Raw genomic sequence first — 21,815 nt, 5'->3', positions numbered from 1 at the left:
TTTTTAATTAAAGAGAAGTATTGTTTCGAGGATCTTATAAACTTTTCCAGTGACTCCCCCCACCCCCCACCCGGCTGCCTAAGAAGAACAAAGATGACCATTATCTGTCAAGCTGAAGGGCTTCAAGTGGAGAGAGTCTCCATCTGTTCAGTGTTCCAGCCCTCGTTGACGAATCGCAGTCAGTCCCCATCATGGGCTCGGCCTTCCCTCTCCGACGCTGCCACTTTTCTCACAGGAATGTCCTCTGATGAAGCCGCAGTTGTGCCTCAGTTTCCCCCCCCCCCCCCATGTTAGGTCAAGTGGACCTGAAGGACTTCTCTCACGTCTCAGGCATTCAGTGCTCCGCCAGGCCCTGCACATCCGCTATGAGACATGGGATCTAAAGGCTGATGATTCCATTGCCATGCTTTATCTGTGTGCAGCGCTTAGTGTATTGGGGGCACCCTAACAGTGGTGGTTCAGAAGGGGGGCGACGTGGCGGGTACGCGTTTTACTTTCCACATTGCTCCAAAATGCTCTCGAATAAAGAGCGTTCGTTCTGTCTGCTCACGAGGGAGGGAGGATTTCCAGCCTCTGGTTTTAAAGGCTGAGGACAGAAGGTTCTGGAGGGCAGGCGGAGCGTGTGGGGAGGACCAAGTCCGATCTAGAGAAGGAGGGAAAGGAGAGCAGGCAAGTGAAGGGGGGTGGGAGGTATTTGGGGTTTGGGAAAGGGATGGCTAGAAATGAGGACTTGGACAGATAGAGGAGAAGGAAGCACATTTGGATCAATGCCTGAGAGGAAGTCGTGGTTTAGTTTTTCTCCAAGATCAGAGGAGCATGCCTATTATATTAGGTGTTGTGGAGCACAGGCAGGATGGTGCTGCTGCAGCCGTCTTGCTTGTGGGCTTCCTGGAGGCAGCTGGTTGGCCACTGTGTGAACAGACTACTGGACTTGAGGGGCCTCCTTGGTCTGATCCAGCAGGGCTTTCCTTATGTTCTTATGGTTTTCTCCAAAACCACCCCAAACTAAACCATGGCTTCCCCTCAGGCATCAATCCAAAGGCTCTGGCCTTTGCTCCAGTCCCATCTTTCCGAGGTTCTTAAGCAGTTTCCCCCGAATCAATTCCACCTTCTGTTTCCTTGAAAGATCAATAAGTAGCCCCAATGGTGAAATGAAATAACTCTGCATTTTCATTGCCCCACACTGCCGACTCTGGAAACCCAGTCCTTTGTGAACGTGGTATGTATTCCAGGTCTCAAAAACAGCCAGGGGATTTAAAGAAAAAAGACAAACCTGCAATTTACTTTATTTTTTAAAAAACCTTGTTGTACCCTTTCTTTTTCAGAGGGTGAGTGAATGAGTAAAATATTTTTTTTAAAAAAAATTAATTTGCTTCAGTTTCTTTACTTTAAAAACGATTTTGCTTCGAATGCTTTTGTCTTCAAAAACGTTCCTGTGTGGCGCAGCTGGCCCCCGAAAGCCAAACGGAAGCGAGCCCCCCGAAAGAGTGCATGCCCCCCAATCCCCCTTCCCCCATAATCTTCCGCGTTTGTCCTATAGCAGGTTCCCCCTCCCTCCCTTCCTTTCCTCCTTTAATTTTATTTCTGATGTTGATGCAATTCCCTTTAATGTATCCCCCCCACACTCTGTTCTAATCCAAGTTTCCATATTCTCTGTGATGTCTTTCCTTATCTTCATTTCCTCATTTCCTCCTCTGCTTTCCATCAGCCTCCCAAAAAGATATGGGAATATACTCCTGGAGATTGCTCTATCCTTACTAGAGAGGATAGAAAGGTAATTCAAACATATGTTGTACTATGGTTATGTGTGTGGGGGCGTGTGTGTGTGTGTGTGTAGTGTCGGCTTTCAGTCTCCAGCGATTGTGTAGAGCTCACGGGTGCTCGTGCGCCTTTGACTTAGAATCCGCTCAAGCCTCATTATACTGTGACGTGTGCTGTAAAGAGACTTAAAACCATCGTTTGGTGGGGGGGGGGAGTCATCTGCGTCAGATCACGGCAGCTTCTTTGCACTCGGGGCTAACTGTACTAATGAGAGTTAACAGTGGTTGCCTGCCTTTTCCTGGTGATTTTAAAAGACAATGTTTGTGTGTGGCATAACACTTAAGAGCTTAACAGACTCGGCGGTGAATCTAGACTGGAAGGAATCTATAGCAGGGGTGTCGAACTCAGTTGTGCCAAGGGCCGGATACGACATAAATATCACTTGGTCGGACCGGGCCATGCCTCGCCAGCCCAGATCGAGAGTGGGTGGTTGTGGCTGGCTTGCGGGCCGGATAAGAGCTCTCAAGGGGCTGGATCCGGCCCTCGGGCTGTACATTTGACACCCCTGATCTATAGATTTTTGAGTATTGAAAGGAACAGAATACTATCTCGAAGAATAAAAGGCCCTGTTGGGTGTGTGTTTTTTAACTTCAATATTAACCTTCCTTTGTTTCCTCTAACCCTGAGCATTGTTTTCCTCTTCCTCTTCTTCCTTCTTTAACCAGACCGATCTAGAAAAAGACATCTACCTCTACCAGACTGAGTTAGAGGCAGATATAGAAAAGATGGAGAAGCTTTATAAAGTACCCAATAGGAAGCCGCCGAAGGTACTTCCTCTTTCATTTCCTGCCGCTGGTTCCTGCTGTTTCCCCTCCCTGCTCTAATCGGCTGGGCGATGCTTGCGAATCCAGGCGGCGGGGAAAGAACAGCGTCCCCCCCCCGCTCAGCTGGCTGCACATCTGTCAGAACTAACAGAGCAGGAGCCTCGATCAAGCCCCCTCGGAGCGCTCCGGCTACAGAAAACACAAAAGCCCCTTTGCAGCTTTTCACACGAGTAGACTCGAGGCAGTCCATATCAGATTCTTGCTGGGGCCCAGTTATGTTGGGGATGGGGTGAGGGAGGCGCTTTCTGCTCCTGGGGCCAGGGGTGGTGGTCAGATGTTGTTCCCGAAACCGTCCCGTCTCTCTAGCAGAGCCCTCCACCAATCCCAAAACATGTGGAGATTTTATTCTTGCCGTTGTTGGCTCCTGATCTGCATGGTTTGTCAAAACCAAGAGCAAGAGGATTTACTCCTTGACCACTCTGGCTTACTGTTTAATTATCCCCCCTTTTTTTAAAAACAAACAAACGCCAAAGCAGAACTTTGCAGCATGCAGAAGTGGCTGTTCAAGTGGACCTGTTTTCTTTCTGAGCCAAACGGGGCCAGACGGAGAGGGAGCTATAAAAATATAGCCATCCTTTAGCTGCTGTGAGCTAAGAAACTCTGCAGGGAGGCTGTGAGCTGATTCTGCAGCCCATTGACTAAGGGTGGCTGCGATTCTGCTCTCCCGTGTCGCTGGCCCCGCAGAGAAGAAACGACCCAACGCAGACACGTTTCGTGTGAGCATCTCAGTGGATGTGTCCCTAACTCCCAGCAACGCACCATGCTAGAGAAACATAACCTTCTTGGGAAAGGGAGCTGGGCAGAAGGAAGGGAGGGCCTGCGGGTAGGGTTGCCAATTTTGGGCAGGGAAATTCCTGGAGATTTGTGGACGGAGTCTGAGGAGGGCGGGGTTGGAGAGGGAAGGGACCTCATCAGGGTCTAAGGCCATAGAGGCCCCCTTCCGAAGCGTCCGTGTTCTCCAGTGGAAGGAGTCCGGAATTCAGTTGTAATTCAAGATCTCCAGGCCCAGGTGGAGGTTGGCAACTCTACCAGCTGGCTTTCCCCCCCTCTTTTGGGAGTTCTTTGCATGGAGCCATTCGTAGACAAAAGTGTCGTTACCATAGAACCGCACGGACTGCGCCAAAACCCTTTCCTCTTGCAAATGAGCCCCTGAAACCGTCACTCCTCTTGAGATGCCGGCGCCAGGACCTGTGTGTGCCAAGGCCGGGACTTGAGCTAAAGACGGAAAACTCTCCAGCGAGCTTTTTGTCTTTTGTTCAGCGTGGAAGTTGTGCGTGTCAATGGCTTCTTTGTTTGGACTCTTGCAGAGTACAGCAGACTCGACTCCGCTGGAAACGTTTTCGGACCATTCACCCCAGTAAGTTTTCCAATGCTGCTCTTTGGTGTTTATGTTAAGGGTTGCCGGGTGATTAGCATGGCGGAAGTGACATCTTTGGGTCTTTTACAGTTCTGGGGTTAAGTCTGTTTTTGGCTTCATTGGCGTCTTGTTCAGAGTGTGAGAGGGAAAAGACAGAGAGCGGGAGAATCCCAAGGAAGTTGTCTCTCAGCTGCTGAAATAACTGAAACGCATTGGACTCCTTAAAAGGTCCAAAAGTTCCTTTTTTCTTTCAACATGGGCTCTAGCCTCTCATATTTTCTTTTCCTTTTCCCTTTTTTTAAATGTAAAAACTGACACATAGTCATATATCACCCAAAAGAGAAATACAGTCAGACAGCAAAGTTCAATGTTATCCTCTGTTATTTTTACTGCAGTGTCTAGAAAGAAATGTAAATACCTGCATCTTCAGTGAGGCAGCATGGTGTAGTGGTTAAGAGCGGTGGACTCTGAGCTGGAGAACCAGGTTTGATTCCCCACTCCTGCACATGAGCGTCAGACACTAATCTGGAAAACCGGGTTGGTTTCCCTACTTCACACACGAAGCCAGCTGGGTGACTTTGGGCTAGTCACAGTTCTCTTAGAGCTCTCTCAGCCTCACCTACCTCACAAGGTGTCTTTTGTGGGGAGAGGAAGGGAAGGTGATTGTAAGCCGCTTTGGGACTCCTTAAAGGTAAAGAAAAGCAGGGTATAAAAACCAACTCTTCTTCTTCTTAAGTCTCGCAGAACGGTTTGAAAAGGGAGAATTAATTCCTCAAGACATGCTCTCTGCTCATGCGGGTTAAAATGACTTGCCAATGGGGGGACTTTCTTAGCTCTGATATCTGATATTTTATTTTAATTTACACCGAATGTTGGAATTCTGGAAACAGACACCCAGGGGCATTTCCTCTCTTCAGATAGAGCAGTGGTTCCCAACCTTTTTTTGACCAGGGACCACTAGGACTTTTTTGTTCGGAGCAGGGACCCCAAGGTTCAAAATAAAAATGCCGGGAATTCGAAAATAAACTTTAATCATAACTGTTAGCTAAACAATGAACTTAGAATTATATTTGAATATATATATTTTATAATAGAGAACTTTTAATTGAAAATATTATTTTACCATGGGTTTATAACTTTGTTTCGCGGACCTTAATTTAGTTCTCGCGGACCCCTGGGGGTCCACGGACCCCTGGTTGGGAACCAGTGAGATAGAGAGAGAGGTCAAGGAAGTTTGTGTGTGTGTGTTAAGTGCCGTCAAGTCGCTTCCGACTCATGGCGACCCTATGAATGAAAGTCCTCCAAAATGTCCTATCTTTGACAGCCTTGCTCAGATCTTGCAAATTGAAGGCTGTGGCTTCCTTTATTGAGTCAATCCATCTCTTGTTGGGTCTTCCTCTTTTCCTGCTGCCCTCAACTTTTCCTATCATGACGGTCTTTTCCAGTGACTCTTGTCGCCTCATGACGTGACCAAAATACGACAGCCTCAGTTTAGTCATTTTAGCTTCTAGGGTCAGTTCAGGCTTGATTTGATCTATAACCCACTGATTTGTTTTTTTGGCAGTCCACGGAATCCGTAACACTCTCCTCCAACACCACATTTCAAAGGAATCTATTTTCTTCCTATCAGCTTTCTTCACTGTCCAGCTTTCACACCCATACATAGTAATAGGGAATATGATGGCATGAATTAATCTAGTCTTGGTGGCCAGAGTCACATCCTTACACTTCAGAAACTTTTCTAGCTCCTTCATGGCTGCCCTTCCCAGTCTCAATCTCCTTCTAATTTCTTGGCTGCAGTCTCCCTTTTGGTTGATGGTGGAGCCAAGGAATAGAAAGTCTTGAACAATTTCAATTTCCTCATTGTCAACCTTAAAGTTGTGTAATTCTCCTGTAGTCATTACTTTTGTTTTCTTGATGTTCAGCTGTAGTCCTGCTTTGGCACTTTCTCTTATAACTTTCAGCAATAGTTGTTTCAAATCTTCACTATTTTCTGCCAATAATGTAGTGTCATCAGCATATCTCAAATTATTAATGTTCCTCCCTCCAATTTTCACTCCACCTTCATCTAAATCTAATCCAGCTTTCCTAATTATTGTGAGGGTTCCCAACCTCCCTGTGCAAACCCTGTGACGGACCCATCCTTCCACATCAGGAGGGTTACCTTGCATGAAAGCCCAGTGTTGCAATTCCGGGTTCAAACCTTCGCGGAAACACTGCACCCTGGTAGCTTCACTCCAGTCCAAAATTCGACTCGAGAGCGACTGAAATTCGCTTGCATACTGCGTGACAGATTTAGTCCCTTGGCGCAGTTGTTGTAAGGCAGTTTTTGCTCGCTCACCCAAATGCGGGTCCTCAAAACGGTGTCGAAGGGCGACCATGAAGTCATCGAGACTTCGCAAGACCGGGGAGCGGAGCTCATACTGCTGTACCATCCAGGCGGCTGCCTCACCTTGTAGGAGAGACGCCACGTATTGGACCCGGGAGTCTTCCGAGGTAAAAGTCCGGGCCTGTTCGCGCATAAAAACGTCCACTTGCACCATAAAAAACGTCAGCTGGTCACTCGACCCGTCATACGTGATTTTCAAATCTCGGCGGGCCGGTGGAGCAGGACGGATGGGAGGTGCGGGGGCCACGGGTGGCTGTTGTCCTCCGTCCGGCGGAGCCACGGGTGGAGTCTGAACCTTCAGTTCATCCATGGCTTGGGCCATGTCCAGCATCACTGCTTGCATGGTATCCATCCGGTCCAGTAAATCCTGGCGCTCTGTCTGCCAGCGCATCCGCTCCTCATCCATCTGGTGAAGTAGCAGGGCTTCCTTTCGGGCGGGATCGTCCTCGAACCCCAACCCGTGAACCACAGTCCGTCTTGACTGCGCGTCGCTCTTCGAGAGCGACCAATGCCGGGGAGATTCCAGCCAGCTCTCCAAGCGAGTTTGCTTGGACTTTGCACCCAAACCTGACCCTGAGTCAGCTCCACTGGGCGTCTTCCCAGTCAACTTCCCTTCCGAAGGGGGTAGGTCAGGCTTTTTGGGTACAGTGTTGTCCTTCTTGTCGCTGTCGTCCGGCTTGCCATTGTCATCCCCGTTGCCTGCCATAGCTGTCCAGGAACGGTACAGGAGCAGGTCAACGAGGCAGAGACTTGCAACTTAATGTGAGGGTTCCCAACCTCCCTGTGCAAACTCCATAAAATCACTTGCTCGGACGGTCATGCAGAAACAAGAAACTTTATTGGAAGCTTCAGAGAAGTACAGGCCTTACACTGGTAAAGTTGCAAGTGAATCCAGATTCACAAAAGCAGAATTATAACCCCTACAGGGAAGCAGATGTCAAACGTGTATTATGGGAATCTACGAGATAATTGTGCATGGTACAAACATCAAAGAACTCAGAGCTTGTTAGTACTATCTGCCTACCAAGGCCACAGTGGTGGAAGGGAGTCAGCGAGAGCCAGGGAGGGACGTGGGAAGAGGGGGGAGACATTCCAACCTGGGGCCCGTCAGACGCTGCGCCTGAACCAAGGAAAGTCAAGAGACCTGGACTGCTTTTACGAGTCCAGGGGGGGGGGGAAGCATACAAGGCAAAGGCCTACCAAAGGCCAGGCATACAGACCCTCACATTTATATGTTCTGCATATAGATTGAAGAGATAGGGAGATAAAATACATCCTTGTCTGACACCTTTGCCAATTGGAAACCATTCCGTTTCTCCATATTCTGTTCTAACTGAGGCCTCTCGTCCAGAGTACAGGTTGCGCATCAAAACAATCAGATGTAGTGGCACACCCATTTCCTTTAAAACCAGCCATAGCTTTTCATGATCCACACAGTCAAAAGCTTTGCTGTAATCTATGAAACACAAGCTGATTTTCTTCTGAAATTCTCTCATACGCTCCAGTAACCAGCGTATATTTGCAATATGATCTCTAGTGCCTCTTCCTTTTCTGAAACCAGCTTGAACATCAGGAATTTCTCGTTCCATATATGGTAACAGCCTTTGTTGTAAGATTTTGAGCATCACTTTACTTGCATGAGAAATTAATGCAATGGTCCGATAGTTGTTGCAATCTTTGATGTCTCCTTTCTTGGGAATTGGAATGTAAATGGATTGTTTCCAGTCTGTGGGCCATTGTTTTGTTTTCCATATCTGTTGGCATATTCTTGTCAAGATTTTGATGGACTCCGTTTCTGTGGCTTGGAATAGCTCTATTGATATCCCATCTGCTCCTGGTGATTTGTTTCTCCCGATTGCTCTCAATGCAGCTTTCACTTCACTTTCTAAAACTGTAGGTTCTTCTTCAAAAGATTCTTCTTGGAAAGAATCTTTTATCCTTTCATCTCTTCTGTATAGTTCTTCAGTGTATTGTTCCCACCTTTTCTTTATTTTGTCCTGTTCAGTTTATGTATTTCCATGCTGATCTTTCAGCATGCCTAACCGTGCTTTAAATTTCCCTTTGATTTCTTGGATCTTGTGGAACAGATCTCTTGTTCTTCCTTTTTTGTTGTTCTCTTCTATTTCTTTACACTGGTTATTATAATAGGTCTCTTTGTCTCTGCGTGCTAGTCGCTGGAACGTTGCACTTAGACTTTTATTCTATTTCTGTCACCTTCTACTTTTGCTTCTCGTCTATCTCTGGCAATTTTAAGAGTTTCCTCAGACATCCATCGAGGTTTTTCTTTTCTTTTGGCTACAGGAATAGTCTTTGCACATTCTTCCTTGATAATATCTCTAGTTTCCACCCATAGTTCTTCAGGTTTACATTCACTTGAACTTAGTAATGCAAATCTGTTCCTTACATGGTCTTTAAACTCTTCCGGAATATTGCTTAGATTGTATTTTGGTGCTATGAATGTTTTGGTGTTTTTCTTAAGCTTTATCTTTATTTTCGATATTAGCAATTCATGATCTGTACCGCAGTCGGCTCCTGGTCTTGTTTTGGCCGAGAGAATAGAGCTTCTCCATCTTCTGCTTCCAATTATATAATCTATTTGATTTCTATACTGGCCGTCTGGTGATGTCCATGTATACAATCGTCTATTTGGTTGCCTGAAACATGTGTTTGCAATGAACAGATAGTTGTCTTCACAGAATTCTACGAGGCGTTCTCCTGCTTCATTCTGTGCTCCTAGCCCAAATCTGCCAACAACATTTGATTCTGCTTTGTTTCCTACTTTTGCGTTCCAATCACCTATGATTATCAGCATATCTTGTTTAGGTGTGTGATCAATTTCTTCCTGAACACTGGCATAAAAACTTTCAATTTCTTCCTCATCAGCATCTGTAGTTGGGGCATAAACTTGAAGGATGCTTATGTTGATAGGCTTTCCCTGAAGTCTGATTGATATTATTCGGTCAGACTTTGCATTATAGCTCCTGACTGTCTTTGCTACATCTTGCCTCACTATTAAAGCAACTCCGTTTCTTCTCTTTTTGTCATTCCCTGAATAAAACACTTTGTAATTTTCTGATTGAAAATGTCCTAATCCAGTCCACTTTAATTAACTTATTCCCAGGACTGAAATGTCCATACGTTCCATTTCTTGTTTAACAATTTCAAGCTTACCCTGATTCATGCTTCTCACATTCCATGTTCCTATTTTATGCGTCGAACAGCTTCGGACTTTCCTTTTGCATCTATTCATGTCAACCACTGAACGTCCTTTCGGCTTTAGTCCAATCGCATCATTAAGAACAGCACTACTCGTACTTGTCCTCTGCTCTACCCCAGTAGCAGATTGAGTGCCATCCGACCTAGGGGTCCCATCTTCCAGCACTATATCTTTTTTCATTTTGGTTTGTCTCATCATAGGGTTTTCAAGGTAAAGGTTGGTCAGAAGTGGTTTACCAGTGCCTTCTTCTGCGCAGTACTAACCAGAGTTAGCCGTAGTGGCACTGCCGTTGTCTACGAAAGATCTTCCGCCAGTGTCACCTTCCACTACTGCTGCTGCCCAGTAGCTAACCTTCAGGGATTCCTCTACCCCCATCCCCATTGGAACTGCTGTTCTCTTCTGCGGATGTGGCCATTGATCCCTTAAGGGGATGGATGCATCTTCGTCTGGTGTCTCAGCTGTGACCATTCCGTCTTGAGTGACTCTGCTAGGAGTTTAGTCTCTTGATAGAGTCTAGACCCCTTACGGTATTGCTCTCAGCTTCCCTGACACTCACAAACCCCCTCACCACGTTAAGGTGTGCATCCAGAAGGGGGGGTCAAGGAAGTAGACTCCAGCTATTCTGAGTTCTATTAATTTTACGTAAAGAATTATTGTAAATTCCACTTTCGTGCTTTTTAAGGAAGGATTCCAGTCCTTGGATTCTGTGCGGGTGGTAGAAAGTTGCAACTGACTTATGGCGACCCCTCATGGGATTTTCAAGGCAAGAGTTGTTCAGAGGTGGTTTGTCCATTGCCTGCCTCTGCGTAGAGACCCCGGACTCCCTTGGTGGTCTCCCATCCAAGTACCAACCAGGGCCGACCCTGCTTAGCTTCTGAGATCTAAGGAGACCGGGCTAGCCTGGGCCATCCAGGTCAGGGTAGAAATGAGCAGAGGTGGTTTACTATTGCCTGGCTTTGTGTAGCAACTCTGGACTTCCTTGGGGGTCCCCCATGCAAGTACTAACCAGGGCGTCCCCTGCTTAACTTCCGTGATCAGATGAGATCGGGCTAGTGTGGGCCATCCAAGTCAGAGCCTTGAGTAGATACTTTCTGCTAGCTATACCAAAACAAGAAATGATAACAGCTGTCAATTTTGGCAGTCATGGAGTGAGATTTCCTCATTCAGCACAGCTGTTGTAAAGTATAATGAAAGGGATGAACTTGCATATACCAGGACTGGACTCCAGTGGACTCCGCTTAGCAACTGAGAGATCTGACGCTTGAGGCGATAGTCGGTTCTTATAGCAGATGGACTATATACAGTTGAAAGCAATGTTCTGAGAAGCTGGATATGAATATTTTAAGCAAACAGATAAATAAATGAAGCCCTTTGCAAATCTGGAAAGAAGCTTGCTTTAGAAATTCCAGGGGTTTGGAGTCCGGTAATCCTGCATTAGTCATTTGGACTGCCAGAATGTATATCAGTGTGGTATTACTGCTTTATAGCTCTTTCAATTGCCAAGAAAATTAATTCTCTTTCCCCGCACATACCCCCTGCTTGCTTCTAGCTCACCGTATTCCCCCAGCTACCAGTACTACAAGAGAGAGCTGGAAACGAGTCCTGGGGATTCGGCTGGGCTGGAAAATGAAAGGCAGATTTATAAGAGCGTCTTGGAAGGAGGAGACATTCCCCTGCAGGGGCTGAGCAGTCTCAAGCGCCCCTCCAGTTCAGCTTCCACGAAAGGTAGGCCGCTGAAGCAACGTGGTTCCTCATGGCTGGTTGTTGGAGGACAAATTTTTTTAAAGGGGTTGGGTCGAAATATTCATGCTGGAGCTATGTAGCTGACGTGGAGATCCAGAACTCAGATATGTCATGGGAATGAGTCATACAGGCAAGAGAATGAGGCACAGGAACCCAGAGGTGATAGCAGGGGCTGTACCACTTCGCACTGTGGATGGGGTAACATTTCTGAACGCTTCTCTGGGCACAGAAAAAACCCAGCATCCCCTACAACTGGAAACCGAGGGCTCCCTTGTTTACCAGTTTTATACTTGGCAGGATTTTTTTTTTAAAGTAAGGGAATATTGATGGACGTGACCCTTTCCCAGCTGCATAGGAAAATGGTACAACACCTTTTAGCACTACGCCACTCTCTTCCTTCCTTCCAGTCGGGCGTCACCCTGCATTTTGGGGGATGTAGAAAAGTGGATCCCAAATATTTGGGGTTTTAAGCCCAGGGGTTTTGTCAACTTGCCAATCAAGGAAGTTAACACAGATCAAGACTGGATGTATTTGGGTTGGGGAAGGCGGGGGGATGACAGATCCACTTTTAACTGGACCAGCCCATTGCAGGTCTTGCCTTCTACCCTTCTGCGTCCAACGCCCTCTTTCAATTATAGCCCAGTCTCTTGCGCATTGCAGTAGTCATGTGTCTGCATAGCGGGTTGCCAGGTCCCGTCTGGGAGGTTTAGGCAGGCCCGTATGCTATCAGCATTCTCCCTTCCCGTGATATCCCATCTCTCCTTCTCCCTTCCCCTTTATCTTTCTAGCATTCTCATGACCCCACAGCAGCACCTTCCCCCCCTTTCCATTCCCAGTGGCCCACCCCTCCCTTTCCCCTGCCGGCATCCTGATACTCTTCTTGGCTGGCAACCGATCCAGCACTGCTTTGCTTGCTGACCCTGCTTCCCATTGCTATACCATGAGGGACACTAATGCGGGTGGGAGGGGGCCTAATAATGCTAACAGTTACCTACAAACTAGAAGCATAATAAACACAGGAAAACATGTTGTTCGCCTGTTTGGGTTGCTTGGGTTCAGTATGCCAAAGTGAAAACATGTAAAGCATGTTATGAAGGCAAGTGCCTCGGCTTATTCTGCAGTTCACTTGTGAAACTGTTTGTTGTTGTGGGTGAAGAATTTGAATCCCCTCCATTTGAGAAGTCTTGAAATGTGGACTTAGAGATCCCTGGAATTGGAAAGCAAACAGCCCGGCCTCGATCGCTCCTGATTCTCTCCTGTTAGATTTCCAAATTTCCAGTTGTAATTTAGTAATACATTTTTTTCGTTTTAACAAATTAATTAAATCCGAGCTTCCTAGGATTCTGACAGGAGCCCCGTCCCCTCGGGCCCAGTTGTATGTTGGTCATTCAAGGACTGTCATGTGCCCCCCACCCCAGCCTCATCTTGCTGATATGAAAAATGCCCATATTGGTCCCATAGATTGTGGATTACAAAATAATTATGATGTTTTTTATGGGACCAACTTCACTTGATAGATTGGCAATGAAACATTGGGCAGAATAATGAGTCCGCTCTTCTTCACTGAGTAGAATAATGAGTCCACTAAGTTAGGTTCAAGTTCATTGCATTTGGGCCAAAGGCTGTTATGAGAACAGATAAGAATCCACACAACAGTCATTGAGAAAAGTTACATTTTGGTAAAACGAGTCCGCTAATTCTCAGTTATTTGAATAGCAACCTTGCCTTTGAATGCAAATTTATTTTAGCCAGCTATTCATTAAGATGGTTGTCAAATCACAAGCCCATTCAACTTTCAATGTGCGTAATGCATTGACTAGGGATTGCTGACCTGTAAATATACCAGACCTTGTGCATGACAAGGTTATGAATTTTAGTTCCCAGCCAAATTCTCCAGGATTGTCTTGGAGGTTGAGAGTTGCTGTTGAGAGAAGTGCTCGCCCGCCAACAGCAAGCTGTTCTTTTCCATTGTCTTTTTTTTTTTAGTGTGTTAGAGATCTTCAGCCCTGTTTAAGCCTGAAAGATCTTACAAACCCATGGGAGTCAAGTAAACATAAGCCACCATTGACTGTGATGGGAGCAGTTAGCACTTCTGTTTTGCTGAGAATTGGCTACTTTTCCACTTAGCTTGATGAAAGTGTCACTCTCGCTAGAAAGCTTGTGTGTGTTGACCTCTCAGCAGGTCATGAACTGCAAGAATATGAATCCTGTGTAGGGATTTTGCATAACGGGCTCAGCTGGCCCAGTTGCGGGCGCAGACTAGTTTTTCCCTGGGAATCCTTAATCTCGGGATACCTAAAGGAGCTGCCTTCCCTTAGAGGAATGACTCGTTCTGGCTATTTCTTTTTAGTCAAGAAGTTTCTCTGCTGGCTCGGGATTTACCCTCCTGGAACACGGCTTGTCCCATCCTGCGGCAGTACAGCTTGGCTGTTTTCTTGCTCCCTCACATTCCTCTGGAACGCTGCCTCCCTTGAGATTGCCTTGTGTGAAACCCAAAGCATGCCATTCCCCACCCCCTCCCCTTTATCAAGAGCTTTGCCACACTTAAGCTAACAGGTTGTGTTTATTTTATTCTGCATGCTTTCCAGTGGATCGTAAAGGTGGGAATGCTCATATGATTGCATCCTCTTCAGTTAATAGTCGAACCCTTAACCCTAGCAATACCAGTACACTAGGCCGCCCATGTGTGCATAAGAAACCTTTATCAGCTGCAAAAGTCTGTATTGCTGAAGTACTTCCGTCCAAATTCAAACCCAGGCTGGCCGCTCCACCTTTTCCTGGGCAGGACCAGAAAAGTAACCTCTTGCCTCACGAGAAAACTCAGAGCTGCGAAAACCTCCGCAACTCGTTTGCCTTCTTTGACAGCAGGAAACCCTTCCGGACAGATGCAGGGGAGAGCTTTGAGAACCTGCTGATGAAATCCAGGCGAGAGTGCTCCATCAAATCTTGCAGCACTCAGAGCCTGCAAGAATATGGCTCATCTAGCGTCAGGAAAGGGTACGGCCCTGGCTCCTGGAAGAACGGGGCCGAGTTTACCCTGCTGTACAAAAACATGCACCAGATCGACCGCTCTGGGATCCAGCTGGGCACCGTCTCGTCCTGCAGTGTGAGAAACCTTGCTTCCCAATTTGAGAACGATCTGAAGGACAAGAGGGAGCCTGCTCCCAACCGGGAGAACCTGGAGCAGATCCCCAAACACACGGTCTCCTCACGCATCACCGCCTTTGAGTTGCTCATCCAGAGATCCCGATCCATGCCCGCGCTCAACTTCTCCTGTGCCCGGAGCAAGTCCCCAGCTCCTAGTCTCTCGAACAGCTGCCTGAGTTCGGCTCGCTCCGCCGAATATCTGCTGGATTTTTCCAAGCCCGGTCTGGAAGACAAGGATATCGCCCACCTAGCTGATGATACCTCGTCCCAGTCTTTTAGCAATACAGAGGACGTGGCATCCGAGTTCAGCGACATGGTTCCCGTGGACACACTCTCGGCCTGCACTGACCGGACAGACCTCTTATCGAATGCATCCAACGACAGCGGAGGCAGCATCAACGGCCCTCAGAAGTATAAATTAAACAAGTGCAAAGGGGCCTGCCCCGCTTCCTATACGAGGTTCACAACCATCCGGAGGCACGAGCAGCAGCAGTACGGGAGAGGAGACACTTCCGGTGGCATGCGCCTTCTCCCCAGGAACGTCTACCTGATGAGCCCGCTTCCGTTCCGGTTGAAAAAGCCCTTGCCGCATCATGCCAGGAAAACGTTTTTTTTGCAGTGTCCGGGAGACCGGCCAGGATGCGGCTCTGAGAGCCAGAATGACCTGGTTCGGTCACGGGGAAGCCTGGCAGACAGGGACAGCCCCCTTTTCCATGAGCCGTATGCCCTGGAGAAACCTCTTGCTCCCATGCGTCTCTCTTCTTATGACATTGTCAAAAGCCTGAGCCACTTCCCGGTCTTAGAGAGTGGCCGGAATAGCTCGGTTTCCTTCATGGACATTCCAGATGCCTTTAATAATGGGAATGTTGTTCCTTACGCTTTATACCACAGTTTGGACCCAAACAACAACCCGCAAAGGGAACTCAGGACGTACCTCCGAGGTGGCCTTTTTGTGTACCTTTTCTGTTCCTTCATCTGTCTCCCACTTGGGTTGTCCTTTCTGTTTTTCTCTGCCCCCAACCCCTGGCACCCCATCTTTTCCCACGTGTCTCTCGGCCTGGCGTGTCTTGCTTAGCTTTGCATTTCAGGATATGTCTGAGCTTGTGAGGTTTTTTCCTACCTCCTTTCTCTCAAGAGGCAACAGATGGGAATTATTTACAAAGGCCAGCTTTAAATCCCTGACCATTCACATCCTAAGGAACTAAATGAATATACCCAGGTGTCTTTTTAAGGAACAGTGTTTCTGGTACTCGGGGTGTGTGTGTGAGTGTGTGTGTGCACATCTGTGTCTTTGCATGCAGTGATGCAGTTTTCTTCAATGGTACAGCGTTAAATCATATTCTGTAAATGACAAGTCTTTTCTTTACGTCTCCTTGTGGGTTTTGGTGTGTGGGGGGGTATGTTCCCTACTTTAGCTCTAATTTGCCTCAGCATTTAGGCAAATATAGCCTCCAAAGAATTTTTTTAAAACCCCAGATGTGACTGAGATTTCTTTGCAAATTGCCCAGCGGGAACCGATGTGTTCTCTCCCCCCTCCCCAATTTCTTTTCGGGTTCTGTTGGTTGAATCTGTTGGTGTTTAATGACGCTGTGTTGTTTTCAAGTAGATTCAGAATCGCCCAGGCATTTTGCACCACTCGATTACATGGAGAGTCCGGAAGAAATTCTCCGCAGGCGCCATGACGATAAAGAGGTATTCCAGAATTATTGTCTTTTTTCAGAGAATTGGGAGTGTGCAGGGGATTGCGGGGTGTGGGGTGGGGATAGATGGAACAGTGTTGGACCAGAAGCAAAGCTACTCAAGCAGGGATATCTGGGCGGGATTTTGATTAGTGCAGGACACTAAAGAACTGCTTTGCCTTTTAAAATAGCCAATTTAAGATTAAATCGTGACCAGGGAATGGATGCAGAATACCAAGAAAACAAGTAACTAACGGACTGGTGAACTAAAAGAGTAGGTAAAACTAGGGAGCAAGTGAAGAAGCCCCTCCAGTTAGGCAGCATGAGAGGAACCATAACTAGTTAGTTGCTCGAAGGTGAAATTTGGCTTGATTGTACTTTCCCCTTGAGAAAGAACTTACCTACCATAATTTTCTCCCTAAATATAATCAAATCTCTTTGAATAACTTGCTTCCAGACCTGCTAGGACTGTTGCCTTCAACCTATGGGTCTCAGATCCCCCACGTGCAGGGTCGTAGAGGCCCTATGGATAGGGTTGCCAGCTCCAGGTTTGGAAATATCTGGAGATTTTGGGTGTCATTTTCTCCAGGTGAACTGATCACCTGGAGATTGGTTGTAATAACAGGAGATCTCCAGTCATTACCTGGAGGTTGGCAACCTCTACCTATGGAGCGGACAGCTTTATGGGCAGAATCCACTGCTAGTAATATGCTCCCCACCTCTCTTTGCACACGGACATTGAGAGGTGCGTCAGGAGAGCCATGCTAGGTCCATTAAGGTGCTGTAGAAGATGTATTTATTTATTTGGGGTTTTTTTAACCCACCCTTTCCTGACCAAGGCCGGGTTCAAGGCAGCTTGCATCCAAATAAAGTTTGGATTCCTCTGTGACCCTGATCCTTGGCTTATTCCCCATTGTGGCATCCGTCCTGATGCTTGGCTTGTGTTTCCTGCCCCCCCCCCGCTCTCTTGGTCTTCCACCCATCTCCTAACTCCAGCTCCCCCTCTTCCTATGTGACTCTGCTCCCATGTGACTTCCTGTCACATGATAGCACTTTGATGTCTCCTGGGGGGTTAAAGGTGGATTCCAGGTGTGGAAAGGTTGAAGACCACTGTACTACAAGACAGCAAGCGGGTTGTTCACTATAACGTGCCTCAGTTTAGCCGTAGTGGAAAATGGGCTCACAAATTCTGAACAAAAAGTAAGGGGGCCGCACCGAAACAAAACAGAGACAAAAAGCAACGATTGGTGCAAGGGAAAAGTTTAATAAATAAAGTACTCCTATGCATTTTGCGCAAGCTTTCTCGGGGGGAAGTGACCCATGCTAGCAATAAAACCATTGTTAAATTTTTCCATTGCACCAATCATTGCCTTTTCTCTCCGAAATACTTAGCCATCACACAAGAGTAATTGGGAAAAACTCCGAATATTTGTGCACATTCTGTATCCTTTAGAGGGATTAAAAAAAATTAATTTCTGCTTGCAGTTTCAGTGTTAAGATCGCTTGGTCTATTGCCAATCTCATTTTCTGACTGCGGTCTGTCCTGAGGAATGCCTGGAGGCTGCAGTCCCACCCCTTGCTAAAGTTTTACTTTGTTTACACAAACTGTCAGCTGAAGCAAGTTAATCAGCTGGGCACACCTTTCCCATTGGGGCATGTCTGGATAACAGTGCGAGAACTGCCTTGCTGAATCAGACCAAAGGGTGTCTCTGTCCCAGGTCGTTTATGCATGGGAGTTTTACCTGAGGTTCGTTGCTCACTGGACCCACACTTTCCTGTTAGGAATCTATGTACCAGCAGTCTACAAGCTCAAATCAAGTCCCTGCCCCGTTAAATGCTGCTTTGTAATTGGCTTATTTTGTAGTGCTTACTGTGAGAGAAAAATCCCCCCCCCAAACCCAACTGCCCCATAAAAAAACATTTTAAGAACATAAAAAACTGAGCAATCTGAAAAGAAGTGGGGGAGAAATCCAAGCCTCGGTTTTAAAAAGCCTTTCTTCTGCTCAGAAAGAGCTTCCAGGAAGCAGGGAGCATTTGAATCCCCGCCTCTTTACGCACTGCTTTGTAATTGGCTGTGAGCAAAACCAAGCTTGTGTGTCCCGTGCTTTGCCTTATGCATGGGGATTTCACCTGGGCTGAGCTCAGGGGAGAGGGAAGAATCTGGTTAAGAGAGGAATGGGAAGGTCCAGGATTTGTGAGGGCTGGCAGTGAGGTCATCTCTAATGGACGGAAAACTCATGCATAACTCCAAGGAACAACCGAGACAGACTGGGGACAAACGTGAGTGAAAGTACCCATGCATAAACGACTACAGTATCCTGGTTTCATCCGCAGCCAGCCAGATGTCCTGGGAAGAATGCACAACAGAGTTGGTCGATCCCTGGTATCCGGTGTGCAGAATTACACTGCCAGAGATTCTCCATGAAAGAGTCTAAGGTCTTTTATGCATGGCTGTTTCACTCGCCATCATCCCTCTGACGACTTCGGGTCTTTGTGTTGACCATCAGAGGTCGCCTCGCTCTCCCCCTGCCTTTCCCCACTTTTTGTCCGTGTTTTCAAATTCGAGATAAAACAGGTCTCTCAAAATGCGGGCAAAACATGAGGAAATGCAGGCGGAGAGTGAGGTGACCTCTGACATGTCATAAACGGCATGCAGAATCCAAACAAAGACCGGAGGTCATTGGAGGGGTGACGGCGAGTGAAACAGCAATGCATAAAAAGACCTAATTCTTCTAAAGACCGTTCAAGCTAGGGGCTACTACTACAAAGGCCTCTGATTTCTCTGCAGCACTATTCTGCTGAGTTCTTAGTGGTTGGTCCAGTCCTGCGTGTGGGTCACTTATATTTAGCCCTGTGTGGTTTCTTGAAACTTTTCCGTTATATTTGTTGGGATATATTGGAGAGTAATATATCTATATTTATATATTTGGTTACTGTTAATAATCTGCTGGCAATTTGTAAATGCCATAAACTAGATGATTTACTGCCCATTTTATGCAATTTTATGGCAGAAACTTTTAGAGGACCAGAGACGGCTTAAGCGAGAGCAAGAAGAAGCCGATATTGCAGCTAGAAGGCACACAGGGGTCATTCCTACGCACCATCAATTTATCACTAATGAGCGGTTTGGGGACCTCCTAAATGTAGACGATACTGCAAAAAGAAAATCTGGGTCAGAGGTCTGTTCTAGTCGCCTCGATCTGCTGCTTGACCCAATGTCATACTTGGCTCTCGTAGCGTTGTGCTTTTAGGCCAACATTTAGCTGTCCGAGAAGTGTGTTGGTTTTTTTATTTCTTTTGTTCCCCCCCCCCCATTCTGGCTTCACTTAGAAATTGCTTTTGACTTTTGGCCGTGTTCAAATGAATTAATATCTCTGTCCGGAGCTGTATATGATAAAGCATGCCTGCTAAAGACTGCCGGTGCATGCCTTTAAATATCAGCTATAGCGAGCAAATCAGAGGGCGTTTGTTACATCTTCTGCATCACATAATGCTCCGTTCTCTCCTTGTCTGTGCCTGACGCTTAGAAATTTCATTGTCTTGTTGTTGATTCTGGCCGTGTGAGTGACTGTCTCAGTTAACCAAACGGCGCTGTTCTTTCTTTTTCCTTTCTTTTGTTAATTTTTTCCTCCATGTCAGGGTAGAAAATGTGATGATATCTCAGCATGTTTCAAGGTTTTTTTTGGGGGGGAGGGGTGTTTTAATCAAAATGCAGTGCTTTCATTCTCTTTAGAAAGAGACAAAGGAGAGAGGTATTTTTCGAGGGGACATAATTCAAAAGAACGGGGGACCCTGGGCCTCAGTTCCTAACAGAGCCCAACCCAAATCACAGGAGAAGTATCAAACTTTCTGAAGTATGTCCTCATGCCAGTAAAACCAACCCAGCAGTGTTTTACCTTCTTGTCAGACCATTTGAACCGGGCTGGGGAATATATCCTGCAAGCCAGCACTAGTGTGTCTAGGATATGTGCACAGGTTTCCTTGCATGCAGCCCGTGAAGCCATGAAGCCCATCCTACTCAGACCCAAAAAACATTCCTTCGGAAGTGCAGACTTGACATTCGAAGATCCTGTTTCTCTGTTCTACTTCCTCTCCATTGTCTCTTTCCAGGCAATCATTAACAGAAATGAGACAGTTCGCAGCGTGCTTGGCTCAGGTGTGCCGTCGGCTTTTAGGGAGGACTTCTGTAGCCCCGGGGAAAATTCAGGGTGTGCTGCTGGGAGGGGGACAATCTTGCAGCCCTGTCCTCAAAAGAGAAGTTGATCCTAAATCCTGTGGATCTCGTTGTCACTGGAGCAGTGGTCATTAATTATAGTCAAGTGCCGTCAAGTTGCAGCCAACCTGTGGCGACCCCGTGGGGTTTTCAAGGCAGGAGACGAGCGGAGTTGCCTGCCCTTGGATAGCAACCCCCATCTTTCTTGGCAGCCTCCCATCCAAGTTCTAACCCAGGCTGACCCCGCTTAGCTTCTGAGGCCTGACGAGATCAGGCTACGCTGGGCTATCGGGTTGTTACTAAGCCGCCGGCTTTTCAGATTAGGGCCCAGAAAGCAGATTAGGGCCCTCGATCAACAAGGCCTGCCTTGTGCTGCTTTCTGATACAGGCTTAAAATAGTTCCTTCAGAGCTGCGGAGGCAGCGCTGTAGAGATTCGTTTTGTGTGCCTGGCTCCGGTCTCTGTGAAAACTAGTTTTGCTGGTTTTTTTGTAGCACTGGAAAAGCTGGACGAAGGTCCTCTTTATAAGCCTTGTGCTTACCTTTCAGTTTTCATTCATGCCAGGAAGTGGGGGGAGTTGGGGTATTTCCTCCCTTAGACCCATACATAAGGCTCAGAATCTCCAGTGACACATTTAAGAAAAAACAAAAAAAACCAAGAGGTATGTCTGCCCCCCCCTCCCCATCTGTGCTTGGCATCGGTATGGCTGGAGCGAATTTTACATACCGTTTCACCATATGTAGAGAACTTTGACAGTCCTTTTAACAGTGTCGTTTTTCCACCTTCAGATGCGAGCTGCCAGAGCAAAGTTTGACTTCAGAGCTCAGACACTAAAGTGAGTAAAAAATGGTTGGCTGTTTGTTTCCACCATCCCTTTCATGTCCAGTGCACATGCGCGCATGCTCACACACCACCCTACCCAAATGACAGACTCTAGTCAGTCAGTCAGTCTTTATTTCAATATGAAATCAGCTCCATATAGATATTTAAAAAGGAAAAGGTAGTAAAATAAGATTAACAGGTGATAAATTTAAATCAATAGAGTAGGCTATAAAAGAGGAGGTGATGCCATCTACAGAGAAGGATTGTTAGTCTCGGTTTGCCGTTTGCCTATTCCACTTGCCCGAAGACAAAATTTGGCTACCTGGATGGTTTATCTACTGGGAAGAGTCTGTGAGAAGAAGGGAAGCATATAATTCCTAGGGCTGTTGAATTAAAAAAAATTCGGTATAGTTCGGATTCGGCTGAATTCGGCCCGTTTAGATTCAGGATATGCTGAAGTCCGAACTCCCCCACTTCGGGTCCGTGCAATTCGGCGGGAATTCAAAGTTCGGGGAAAAAATTCGGCCGAATAAAGCCATTAAAAACACAACCGCGCCTTTCCGCGGCTCTCGGGGGGCATTTTTGGGGGTAGAGGTCCCAAACT

The 21,815-nt window shown here is 46.8% G+C and overlaps 1 protein-coding gene across 1 annotated transcript in view; it reads left to right on the top strand.

Moving 5' to 3' along the window:
• SORBS1 (sorbin and SH3 domain containing 1) overlaps window positions 1-21,815 on the top strand; it is an 88,142-nt gene that overhangs the window by 44,383 nt on the left and 21,944 nt on the right. Inside the window, exons 13-20 of the mRNA XM_056849463.1 lie at window positions 1,709-1,774; window positions 2,487-2,588; window positions 3,953-4,002; window positions 11,158-11,333; window positions 13,940-15,439; window positions 16,105-16,190; window positions 19,189-19,356; window positions 21,178-21,224. Coding sequence (XP_056705441.1) covers window positions 1,709-1,774; window positions 2,487-2,588; window positions 3,953-4,002; window positions 11,158-11,333; window positions 13,940-15,439; window positions 16,105-16,190; window positions 19,189-19,356; window positions 21,178-21,224 — 2,195 coding nt within the window. The remainder of the gene's footprint in view (window positions 1-1,708; window positions 1,775-2,486; window positions 2,589-3,952; window positions 4,003-11,157; window positions 11,334-13,939; window positions 15,440-16,104; window positions 16,191-19,188; window positions 19,357-21,177; window positions 21,225-21,815) is intronic.

Source organism: Euleptes europaea, chromosome 5, assembly GCF_029931775.1.
Source record: "Euleptes europaea isolate rEulEur1 chromosome 5, rEulEur1.hap1, whole genome shotgun sequence".
Lineage (NCBI taxonomy): Eukaryota > Metazoa > Chordata > Lepidosauria > Squamata > Sphaerodactylidae > Euleptes > Euleptes europaea.
This window is presented reverse-complemented; position numbering and strand designations above follow the sequence as displayed.